Here is a 13,642-nt window from a genome sequence, read left to right as displayed (position 1 = left end):
CCGTCACTTCTGTCACTGTATTTACTATTATTTATTTATCTTTCTATAATTTATTAATATATAAATTTATTTAATTTTTTTTTACTTGAGAATAGTAACTATTGTATGAAATGAAATGTTTATTGCCGTTTAAATGTGTCCGGTGCAGTTTTTTTCCAAGATTACTTTTAAGACTAAATGCAACTGGCAGGTTTATCATCGCATTATTGTTATTCAAAGTTTTTCTTGTGTCATGAATACTTTCTATCGACTTGCATAATTGTTCACCTTAAAATTACGTATATTGTTCTTTTTTGTTTCTTTATTATTTATTTAAATGAACATAAATATTAAGTACACGGGATAATATCCTCACTTTTCTTTTGTTACTTGTTAAACAATCATCTAAATAAAACTCTTTTATACTTGCCCCATGTTTGACAATGTCATTAAAGTTTATTCAAATAATAATATATAATCTATTGTAATGTTAATTTTTTTTGTAGAAAATAACTTCTCTTTATGACGCGTTTTCATTTGTTTCTCTATTCGCACTCAACTGGATAAACGGTACTATCTTTGTTGCACTTGTACAGTAAATGGGAACTTTGTTCAAGCTTTTCTCGTAAACAAATGGAAGTTATCAAAAAATTGAAGTGCACTTCGCTAGTTCATAGAGTAAAGCATCGGGTCTGTGTCTTTATTTTATGTTTAGAGCTTTTATTGCATAGAAAAGCTTGGACAAAATTATCTGATAACCGTTCTTATACTATATTCTCAGACTTTAAAATATTATTTATTAAAAGCCTTACTTATAAAATACTTAGGCCTTTTACATATTAACCGATTATTAAAAAATAATCAAATGTAGTATATTGATTGTTTAAATTTATCTTTATTTAAGTCTGTATATAAATACTTAATTTTACTTAAAAGAAAGTTATTACACACAGAAAATATATAACTTTAAAAAGTGTATTTTGTGAATATTTCATAAGCGATTTATGCAACAAAAAAATCTTCAATTTAATAGTTCTTAAGAGGAAAAAAAAATCACGAAATGGTTTTATAGATTTAACATTTTAAAAAATAATTATAATCCTACTTCGTAGAAAAATTATAATTTTTTTTCAATATCCAAAGTGCGATTCGTGAATTAAAAATAGAATAACTTAAAAATTTTACACTGTAAAAAAAATTAGCGGAGTTAATGCGGAGCGGATGATTGCTTATTCATTATATTGGCGTGAAATTCACTTCTAAAAATGATTTATTTTAATATCAAAACTCTGAATCGGAGTAAATGCGAATTTAAATAAAATCCAGATCACCCCAAAATCACTCAGCTGAAAAAAAAACTTCCTATTTACTCCATGTGCGGAGAATTTTTTTTTAAAACTTCGAATGACGGAGGGAATTTGAATTTAAATAAAATCCGAGTTCGCTCACAATTATGTACAGTGTATCGTACACAAATAATTTAAATCTTTTTTAAAATTTATAGTATAGATATATAAATTAAACAAATCATTTTTTTATTGTTTCAGGTCTTATCCATCGCCAGTACAAAATGGCGTACAAAATAATAGTACAATGAACTGTTCTGGTTCTCAAGGTAAGTTTCAAATTAATCCTATTGACTGTCATAACAAACTTGACTAGACATGTAGGATGGTTTAAACCGGAAACCATATACACACGCTTAAATATATAACTAAATCAAAATATAGTTTGACTAAACATATTATGTTATATATATATACATATATATGTTATATTATATTAAATGTGTATCCGACAGGGTTGATGGTGAAACAGGAGGCACGGGACGACGGTTACGAGACGAGTCCAGACCTGGAGATGAGAAGCAACGGGGGTGACAGTAGCCAGCAGTATCACACTCCACTGACGCCACATACGCCCCACACGCCGCACACACCCCATACACCATTAACGCCGATATCGGCAACGTCGCATCAGCCCCAACAGCCAAGCTCCACTGGGGCCACGTTAGGACAGGTGAGAGAGTATAGAACACACAACGCACATTACACTACACTCACACATTTACACACATATACTACATACATATATATATACATATATACATACAACCTCATTTGCCATCACGGTGTGCGACCACAAACGATGACACTATCATCCCTGAGGGCTCAGCCTCAACCCTTTTTATTCCTGTTCCGCCCTTTTCCATCCATCCATCCATCCATCCAACCACCCACAATCCCCCAACCACTCAGCTATCCATCTACCCATCCACTTTCAACCACTCTCTCTGGATCATTTTCTCTCTTACTCTCTAATGATCACTCATCTATATACCACTCTCTCGTTCTCTCCTCTTTCTTCATCCTCTTCTCTCACTTGGTAACAGGTGCAAGCACTTGACTTAACGAAGCACACTCGACCACGATCCGAGTTCTCTCATCAGAATTAAATTATACACCCGATACTACTATACTGATTCCTCGGTGATGACGATTGTCACCATTTTATTCAGGTCAAATGTCACTAACTTTTACATGCATATGTAGATTTTATTGTGCTTTGATATTTATATCAATTTTTATTCTTAATATTACAGCGACATTTGTCATGCGAAATATTATTTTGTCGCTGTTTTATTTCGAATTACTTAAAACATAACATTTTTTAAATTATTACCAAGATAATTCATTAACTACTTGTCCAATTTATCTTAAAAATTATGAGTCATTGTTTAAAAATATACTTTTTTTTGTAATTGATATAAAATGTTTGTAATGAATCCGAGTCGATTGTCATCGGAAAATTTTACATTTTGCTTGCAGTCACTATCTATCTTATCAACGAATTTTTCGTTATAAATTATTTACTACTAAATTACACTATACTACTGAAAATTATTCAAGTTCTTTCTTTCATATATTAAAAGTTTAAAATTACTTCTAAATATTTTGAAAGTTTCATTAAATATTATTTGTAAATTTTATGCATACTTTTATTTTAAATATTCAACATATTTTGTGAATACTTTGTGTAGACTATTCGATATTTAATTTACTCTCAACTCTGTACTTGTTTGAGCAAACAAATGAAAAAATTTTTCAAATAATTAATTGAAATATATTAAAAAAAAAATAAAAAAATAAAAAAAATAAAATGATTGTTGAATAAACTACAAGTAATTAAAAAATAATGAAACCTACAGAATCTGGACTGGATAATTTTGAAAATGTTATTAATTTTGATAAAAAATATATTAATATATTTTATAAGAATTTCATGCAATTGAAATATGATATCAAAGTAGATCTCCTGCATGTAATTTTACAAAATCATAATTTTTGTCTGTTTGTTAAGCGAGATATTGATAATCAAAGCGCACACAGTTAACATGTAGTAGCTCAGACTAACCTAAAAGAAAAAGTCATATTTTCACGTATCGGGTAAACGCAGCAATAGATGGACGGTTAAGCAAACTCTCGTTTTTCAACCCAAATAAAGCAATGAAATGTAAATAAGTTATGATAAAATGAATTATACATACAAAAATGTTTAATTAACGAGAAAAAATAATTAAAACTTTGTATAACGCAGTGGTTGATTGCAAAAAAGAAAAATTTAAGAAAAAGTTCAAATCCCCAGTAGATGGACAAAATATCCTATTGATCGACAGCCAATACCAATAGATAGACGCTTCTTGTAAATGATATTTTCATCTTATTATATATGTATATAGTAGTCCCGGCGAAAAAGTCGTCCTCCCACTACCATTAGTTAGCACGAATTTCCTATACCTCCGTTACCCATTTTAGGACGACTTTTTCAACGGGACTACTATAAAAAGTTATCAAATTTTTTATATAACAACTTGTGCTTAATACAATTAACTAAAATACAAATGTGGGATAATAATTTTCAAAATATATATAAAAGTACACTCTTACATACTAGGTAACGCAAAATATATGGTAATATATATAACGTGATATTAATTTATAATTCATAAATTATTAATTATTTTACTTACATTTTATTTATGTTTAAAGAATTAAATAAATAAAAATGAGTTTATGTTAATAAACAATTTCATATTAACGTTATAACTCATAATTTCATATATGAAAAAAAAGATTGAAAATTTATCAGACAAATCTAATGTCCATCTACTAGGTTAAGGTTAGAAATATGTCTCCAATAAATGGACGGCAAATTTTCCAAAATTTTTTTGATTTTATAAGTTAATTATTAAATTAATTAAGTTGTTAATGAAATACGAATATAATCTTGTGATACATACCTTATTTGTCCATCTATTGGTGTATTTACCCTATCAATTAGATGTTAAACGACATTTTTTCAATAAATTTCAGTAAAATTGTAATGTCAATTTAACAATTTGAATTTTCAAATTTTGTAGGCTAAAATTTATTCAACAAATTTTGATTAACTCCTAATTAATTTTTTTAAAATTCTATATCTCAGCGAAATTGTGATTAATGGCCTGAAGAATCTTTCCAAAAACTCCTAGAATATAGAAAAATAAATTTGAAATTATGAATATATACAAATTATCATACTACCAATTAGTAAAAAAAAGTTATAAATATTAAATAAAGTGTTTCTTACAATTTATAAACGAGAAAAAGCAAGTAAATGATATTAAGTGAAAGAGGAAGCAATGAACACACTATAGGTCGCAACTGAACTACCTTAAATCAGCTAATAATTTTTTGAAATGATATAGGTGCCGATAAAATGTGAAACACCAGTAGATCCTTATTCATTCGTTGATGAGGAAATGTCAATGAGCGGTGGTATAAGAGCGGCAAGTAGTCCTGGTGAAAATATTGATGGAATGACATGTTCTACTAGTAGTAATATACAATCGAGTATCAGTACTCCGTCATCATCATCACCAAGTCCTATGCCCAGTCAACAGCAACAACAACTTCAGCAGCAGCATCAGCAGCAGCTTCATCATCATCAACAACAACATCATCTTGAACAACAACACCAGCAACACCATCTTGAACAACAACAACAACAGCATCATCATCAACAACAGCAACAACAACAACATCATATGAGTATGATGATGAACGGTGCACTTAATTCACTTCAATTACCACATCAGCCGAAGAAACGAGGCCGTAAGAAGAAGTCAGAAATGATACTTACACCTGAAGAGTAAGTTTTTATTTCTTTTAATTAATTAACTCTAATCAATTAAACTTTTATACTCCTCAATTAAACTTTTTACATTTTCCTTTTTTCCCTGATACTTTATCTAATTAATTTTATTACTCAATTAAAATAAGAAAAAAAAAATTGATTTTTTTATTTAACTTTTGATTTACAATATTTTTTATTTTCCAAATATAATATTTAATTCATATTAATAATAAAACAATGCATCAATTTAATTAATATGATGAATGTGTTGTAAAAAAACATATATAAAATATTCAGTAATTTGTGTGTTAAAATAAATATTAAATATTGTAAAATAAAATATTTAACAGACTGAATTGACGATGAGAGTGGTGGTGGAGAAGATAGTGGTGGTGGTGGTGACGAGATGGTGGTGGTTAAATATCGAGTATGCACAGTGTGTCGCGTCATTTGTTAGGCAAATTGTGTGATGGAAAAAGAAGCGAATGAGTGAACGAGTAAGTGAGTGAGTGTTTGGACTAGAGGTTGTGAAAATGAAAAGTTAAACATACTAACGACAAAACGTGTCTTATATGTACAATTTGTTCTTGTTCACGCAGGGCGGAGCTTGCTGAGGCTAAAAAACGTGCTAAAACATACAAAGAAAGAAAAAAGCACGACAGGTTCGATGGTATGCCTGAAGAAGAAGTCAGTAAACGAGTGCTCCCTGATCATCTTACTGATAATCTTGATATTATTATCGTAAGTTATTACTTTATTATTTATTATTAATAATTAAATATATAATTTCGTGTTATTATTTAATTACCATAAAAAATATATATATTTAAAAATGATTGGATATTCAAATACTTATCGGTGAATAAAATTATATCACAATATATGTATTACACTATACTTATCGTATATAACTTAAGTACTACTTGTAATATGTGATCAGAAGGCGAAGAAAATGATACATTATTATTGAATATATATAATCGTACTTTTAGTTTCTATGTAATAGTACAATTACTGAGCTAATCAATAACTATAACTAAATACTATTATTGCAATATAATTTAATGGTATATAATTATCTTACTTTTTTATAATAATGACATTGATAATTTTAAATTAATAAATATTGGGGACCGCTAACTTTTAAACAGTAAAATCAACCGAGAGCACTTGGTGTTTAAAGTACTTTTTTTTATATTTAACGTGTTGAAATAATAAAGTAAATATCTGTATTCGATAAAATATTAATTTCTGTGTATTTTAAGCGGTTACCCATCGATGTGTGATAATTAATTTACATTTTTTGATGATTTGATGATTTATATTTTAAATTCATTTAATCGATGGCCAAGTTCACAATTTTTTTTTTAATTTAAAAATAACTAGACTTAAATTTGGGTTTTTAAAGAAATGCCATCTGGTAGAATAGATTTTTTTTAAATTTTGAACGCGTATAAAATTGTTTAAAATTTTCATAATATAAAAATTTAGAAAATTAAATAAAGAACAGAATTGCGATTTCTCTTGAAAAGTTATAAGAAAAAAGAGTAATAAGTAAAATTTTTTTGTTAATTTAAAAAGTTTTTAATTTTACTTATTTTCGAACTTAAGGTATTTGTCCAAAAAAAAAAAAAAATTGAATTAAAAATAATTTTTGACATTTTTATTCAATTTCGAGCTCAAAAACTCCCATAATTAATTTGAAAATTTAAATTTCCACCTTTTCTCAAATACTCAACCGATGTTTTAAATTTTACAATGTAATCAAGATAACAAAAAAATCAATCATTTACTTTTGAATTTTTATTAAATTTACTTTTGAACTTTTATTAAAATTCGAGAAATTATCGCAAAACAAATAATAAAAAAAGAAATATATATGTCTTATTTTATTAAATATGACATCTTTTTTACCCAATAAGGCTACATGTTTGCGTTAAAAAATTAATTCAGGAGAAACCGGCGGAAGTAGCGTTTGTCGTAAATTTGAAAATTTCAAATCGTTTTTCTGACTAATTGACCGATTTTGCTCTTCTTTAAACTTAACCGAGCTAATCATTCATACAATAAACGTGCCAAGTTTCACTAAGATCCGTTTAGAATTGTAGGCGCTATCGCCGCAAGGAGGCGCGTTATATATATATATATATATATATATTATATACATATACACAGAAAAAAAAGATATCTTGACTTAAGAAAGTATTTTGGAAGACAAACGTTTTTGGGAACGAAGTCAAGATTTTTTTCAGCCAAGAGAATTTTTCTTTCTCAAAGAAAATTCGTCTTGGTCAGAGGAGATTTCTACTTGATCCAAGAAAATTGAGATTTTCAAAAAAAATTTCCTGAATCAAAAATATTTACTTTCAGTCAAAAATTTTTTTTTTCTGGATATAAATTTTTGAACCAATGATATTTTTGGAACCTACTGAAAAAATTATGATAGACTACGGCGAAAATATTGGAACATTTCACCATAACGACATTTCTATGAAATCTACTAAAAAAATTCTTATAAAATCGTGATGGCAAAACGCGTTATGTCAGATGTGTATAAACCCTGAGTCTCTTTGCAAAGAGTCTTAATAATTAGTAACTAATTTTTGATATTTAATGGGGGATTTGAAAATTTTCTCTTTTACACTCAAGTGGACGAACGGAACTGTCTTTGTTGCACTTGCGCAGTAAATGGAGACTGTCAAAATTTTTCTTGCAACCGAGTGGAAACATCCACTAAATTAGACCTTGGATCGCTGGATTACCAAGTAGTGCATCGAGCCTGAGTATGCATCTTATGATAAGAGCTTTCATGTGGAAGAAAAACTTGGACTAAATTATTTGCAAATCCCTCCCAATTTAACATATTTTTTTTAACACAGATTTAACGGTTTCAGTTAAAAAAAGATTTTATTTCTAACACCCTTAAATGAACTGATGCAAAATAAGAATAAAAAAAGAAGGATTCAAGGGAATAGAAAGTTTAAAAAGATAAAAAAGTATATCTTTTGTAATGACATATATTCATCATGGACATGTTGCGGGCGAGAAAGCCCGTTTAATACGATAACGTACTGCATGATGGAGCACGATGCCGATAATTGCTCACGCGCCCTCATCCTCATGGTTCATTCGTCATTCGACTGTGGAACGCGTCGATCCGCGGAAATTCGGTTATTGCTCTGCCACATGGCGTACTCACAGCTCTCTAAAATGATACGTTTTAAATACAACTAAAGTAAATTTTTTGTTATTTTTATTTTCACATAAATAAACTTTTATTCACATACATCGATAGTATTTTCCATCATTATACATAAACTAAATTCGCTTACCGTAAATAATTTCATTACCAAAAACTTATTTATTATAAATAATAAATTGTCTAACTTACTATTCATATATAATTTTTGATTACACTCAAGTATCTTATCACTCGTCACATCAATATAAATTAAGTACGTCACAACCAATCCACATGATTATTATTACGCAAGGTTGTCTTTGAAAGAGAACTTACGCGCGATTAATAACGCCCTCGACTGTATATATATTATATATAAATATATATATATATATACATAAGTATATATGTACTGACAAGTATTACTTGATGATGTCTTATCCTTGGACTCTCTGCTCTTGCTGGTTATTAGTTACCTAATCTGAAAAGTAAAGTAAAGAGCGAATATAACATCTCGGTTGTTGTGCAACAGGTAACCGGCGTGTTCGTCCGACCGTTGCATAATAATCATCACCGTTACCAAATTCAGATTAACGAAATACTACATGTCTCTTCTCTACTACAATCTCTCCACTATTCGTAGTTGGTATTGAAATTATTCTAAACCTCCTCTACAAACACCATTACAATCTATATCCTGCTCTAAAACTTTTTCTTCTCTCTACTCGTAAAAGTTAACCGATACATCCATAAAATAAAAATAAAAAAGAGCCAATAAAAATAATAAAAAAGAAGCTAAATATCTTTTAGTCAAATCCATTTGTTGCATTCTTATAAAAAAAACTTATCCGACTAAACTTTTTATTTACTCCACAAAAAAGTTTATTGACTGGCATTTAAGTGTTCTTAAAAATGTTCAAAACTTTTTACATTGTTTTCAGTCTACTTATTTAGTTTATTGTCAAGATCTAATATTTTATTTATTTATAATTTTTTTTTTATTTTCAGATTGGCATTAACCCTGGGCTTTTCGCGGCTTACAAGGGCCACCACTACGCCGGACCAGGAAACCACTTTTGTGAGTCGATCAATACACTACAGATGTCATTGACACCACACACACACACAAATAATAATGATAATAATAACAACAATACAATAAAATAAAATAATATATAGAGAAGCATAAACGTATTAATCTTAGGTCTGATTATTGCGTCATGATAAAACCGTAATTTAATGTCGATTAAAACAATTACGCGGCTCGATAGATCAAACGATTAATACGCTTCGCACCTCTATTACCTATTACCTTATTACCTATGCACACATTGACGCATCGATGCGTGGGTTTACATCGTCCTTTTAAAGCTTTTATTAGTGGGATATATGTATATGAATACGGCGTTCGATTTTCCAGGGTTTTTCCCGGGTTATATGCCACTAGTTTCGTAGTTTACTGAAAGAGTAAAGGGTGAGTGATAGAAAGGGTGCATGAGCAAGCGAGTTCTACGAGTAGTAATACTGTAGGATATGAGTATGAGTAGGCAGAAAATAAAAAAAAATGAAATAGAAAAGGGTTGTAAAATACCCTAGAATCGGGAGAAAAATAAGGAATGTGTACTTGGTAAATTATAATGAGAGGTATGGTAAAAAAAATTCATATAGTAGTTGGAAAGGATCAAAAGAGTATACGATATTAAGTTATACCAAGGGTTAAAAAAATTATTAAAATCAGAAAGGTGTAATGAGATATGGTAAATCATTGCTTGCTTTAATTTTAAATGCGTGCAGAGAATTTTATACTTTGATACAGAGACATCAACTGATAAAATTATTGCGCCGCAGGGTAGAGTTATAATTATTGTAATTATAATTTAAAAGATGTAGTGGATTCTCGGATGGTTTTTGTAACTATTTTTCTTTTGTTGAACCTTGTAGATCACTCTTTAAAGTGATCAAAGACTTTGCACTTGGGTCCAGTTGATTCAACAACTTTAGTTATTTAAAATTATTTTTCTATGAGTTCTTTTAAATATTTCTTTGACGTTTAAAGGCAGTTTGATTGCTTGAGTTATTTTTTTTTCTTTTTTATAATAAATATAAATTTTTAAATTGTAGATTTTAAATTTGCGTGAAAAAACAGATGAGATCTAAAGAATTATAAATGAGTTGTTTTTTTTTTTAAACTAATAAATATGTATGAAGTCTATTGACCAAAATTAAGAGATTAAAATTGACAAAGTGATTAATTATGTGATGTGAATTAAAGCTAATGAAAATATTAGGTAATAATGTAGAGTTATATTTGGTTTATGTGTGATATGACCTAATTTAATGTTTCGGGTAGATCCGGGAAAAGTTTTCTTGCGGCAAACTCTTGCGCGTTCTCGGGAAGTGCGAGAAAGTTTTGCGGACACGTCTGCCAACTCATGAAGAATCCTTTTCTAAGAGTTATATATCGTCGCGTTACTCAAGAATGCGCCAGTAAAAGTTGCTCGACGAGAAATTTTAGTCAACGTCGCTATTACTTCTGACTTGCTTCTTCTTTTTTTTTTTTTTTCTTCTTTTTAACTATTAAACATACTGAATAAATGTCTTTACATATACATACATTTATGTTACATATTATATATATTTATAAAGAAAAAAAAATTAAGAGATGAATTAAAATATAAAAAAAACCATGTATGTATACTTGAGTATAAAAGAAAAAGAGAAGAATAATATAAAATAGAAAGAGTGAGAGTTTGTCGTAGCCGCAATGGCGGTAGTAAGTGTAATGAGTGGTGGTGGGTTGTGGAGGGATGATGGGGAGTAGTAGGTGGTAGAGGACGTCGACGACGACTACGATATATAGGGAAGAGAAAAGAGACTCGGAAAGAGAAGCAAAGTGTGGGAAAACGTGTACTCGAGTGCTCTATACCTCTTCTTCTCCTCACTACATCTCTCTGCTGGGATCTCTACATCTCTCCAGCTTGCTGGTGGTTCTGCTGCTACTGGTGCTAGTGCTAGTGCTGCTGCTACTGCTTCTACAGCTTATACTGCTGGTTCTACCACCCCCGGGACCGCCCGTCCCAGCCGTCACGATCCACCCTCGATTTACGGGGTTAGGGGTGTGGAAGTGAAAGAGGGGCTAAAAAGGGAACAGGGACGAGGGTGAGGGCGGAGTACTAAAAGGGATGTTGAGGGAGAGAAGGGTAGGACGGACGGGTAAAACCCGCGTATTCGCTCGATAGCAGCTTACATACCCTGTCCACGTTCAAATGTACTACCCCTTGCGTACCCTAAGCTTCAAATCAACCCAACTTCTTTTTCTTCATCTTTTTCTTTTTTTTTTCTGTACTACTTATTCTTCACTATTTACGTTTTTCCTTCACGTTTTATCTTCAAGACTCCGGGGCATTTGTCAAGTTACATATAAATATATGAATTCTCTTAGTCAGAAATAATACACACACTTATATCATAGTTCGTTGAGTTATCGATAATCGATTGATAAATTTCAAATTCTTGTTGCTCTGAATGCTGGAAAAAAATTTTTTTTTCGAATCAATAATTAGTTATTACAGATTTAAAATAATATGCATATTTTATTTCGTTATATTTTTTTTTTTTACGCTAAATTATATTTAGTATGTTGAGAAAGCTCTTGTGAAAATTGATTTTCCCGGCGCGCCCAACGCACACGAGTCCCGGAGCGCAGTCACAGGTTGCGATCGACCTGTGTCCTGGATTCAAACCTGACCGGCGCGTTACAATCCACATCTACAGAAAAATACACATTCATATATTTATATGTATATGCACCCACATACATATATAATATATTATATTTATAAATAATTACATAAAATATTTAATACCGAGGATAAAGTGAATGAAATTTTGTAGCCTATTAGCAAATTATGCATGTCACTGTATAAAAATGTCTTGAGAATTTTATTACTCTGGTATCTTAAATACCAGCCATTAAATCTTGATAAATATAGAGTAAAGAGGGTTTAAGATAAAGAAAAAAAATGAAAGTGTAGCTTTCGATAAAGTTTCATCCATTTTTTTTTATTTTTTATTTTTTATCCCTCTTTTTTTTATCATTCCTTTTACTCTTTCCGCTGTGAAGAGGTAAATGGAAAATGTTATGGGCACGCGGTTGAACGTTTTCTCCTTTCGACCTCTTAACTTTGTTTCCGAAGTTGAGCCAAGGTCGCGGGGCCATTCGCTGTGCTGTGGGTCGTTCGCGCGCACCAATGAGTTTCCGCAAAGTCATAAATTCCTGTATCCCAAAACTTCTAACAACTTCTCTTTTACTATCCACTACCACTGTCATGACTCTCTCCTCTTACTTCTTCGTGTGTCCGTGGTAACTCTCTTATGCTTTTGCTCGTAAAGTTTATACATTTGTACTCCCTTAACTGATTTTCCAATAGTTTGTTTTTGTTTGTTTGTTTATTTACTTTTTTTTTTATTTTAAAGTAAACTTTTATTGCTGTTTTTTTTTTTTTACTCAAAACTTTTGTACACAAACAATAAAATTTATATTATTAGTCCTGTAATTGTTGATTCGATAATTAATTAGATTTTTTTTATTTTACAGGGAAATGTTTACATTTAAGTGGCCTAACACCTGATCCACTCACTGCTGAAGATGATTATTCATTACTAAATTTAGGAATTGGTTTTACTAATATGGTTGCGCGTGCAACCAAAGGAAGTGCTGATTTAACGAGAAAAGAAATTAAAGAAGGTTAGTATTATTTTTTTTTATATTTATATTAATTATCTTTAAATTTTTTATCAAATAATAAGTAAACAACAAGACGGCTGCCCAATTTATATTTTTATATAAATTTTCTATACATTTAATTGGACAGCCGGAGAGTTAAAAAATATAAAAATATTTTTAGAAAATTTGGGCAAAAAAAATTAGGGGAGGGGGGGCAAAGCGAGGTATTTAAGGAAATATTTTTTCGGAGACTCAAACACGTTAAATCTTTTTTTTAATAATATTCAAAGTAAATAGAAAAAATTTTCAGCTGCCGTTTAAAAAAAACTTTTCATTTTTTGCGGGCAAAATAGGGAATTCCCTAAAAAAGTTTAAAAACAAAATTTTTGGATATTAAATAAATTTGATTAAATTAAATTTTCTTGTAAGTAATTTACATAAAGAAAAATTACATTTCACATAATTATTGGATGCAAAGGAAAAAAAAAATTAATAGTTTTTATCATAAAACAAAAGTCACTAACATTTTTCGACTGACACTTTCGATTTTTGAAAAAGTTTAACTACTTACTTTAAATTGT

General features: G+C 29.8%; 1 protein-coding gene across 3 annotated transcripts in view; it reads left to right on the top strand.

Moving 5' to 3' along the window:
* LOC103568547 (protein naked cuticle) overlaps window positions 1–13,642 on the top strand; it is a 35,843-nt gene that overhangs the window by 18,748 nt on the left and 3,453 nt on the right. The window contains exons 2-7 of one of the 3 annotated variants that reach the window (XM_008545462.3): window positions 1,527–1,594; window positions 1,781–1,998; window positions 4,727–5,169; window positions 5,754–5,895; window positions 9,344–9,413; window positions 12,933–13,082. In XM_008545462.3, the coding sequence (XP_008543684.1) occupies window positions 1,527–1,594; window positions 1,781–1,998; window positions 4,727–5,169; window positions 5,754–5,895; window positions 9,344–9,413; window positions 12,933–13,082 (1,091 nt within the window). Of the gene's footprint in view, window positions 1–1,526; window positions 1,595–1,780; window positions 1,999–3,746; window positions 3,951–4,726; window positions 5,170–5,753; window positions 5,896–9,343; window positions 9,414–12,932; window positions 13,083–13,642 lie in introns of those variants that run through there. The other 2 variants (XM_008545464.2, XM_008545463.2) reach the window with 2 other exon arrangements.

The sequence above is a fragment of the Microplitis demolitor genome, chromosome 3 (assembly GCF_026212275.2).
Source record: "Microplitis demolitor isolate Queensland-Clemson2020A chromosome 3, iyMicDemo2.1a, whole genome shotgun sequence".
Lineage (NCBI taxonomy): Eukaryota > Metazoa > Arthropoda > Insecta > Hymenoptera > Braconidae > Microplitis > Microplitis demolitor.
The sequence above is the reverse complement of the archived record's forward strand: the minus strand, read 5'-3'. Positions and strand labels throughout refer to the sequence as shown.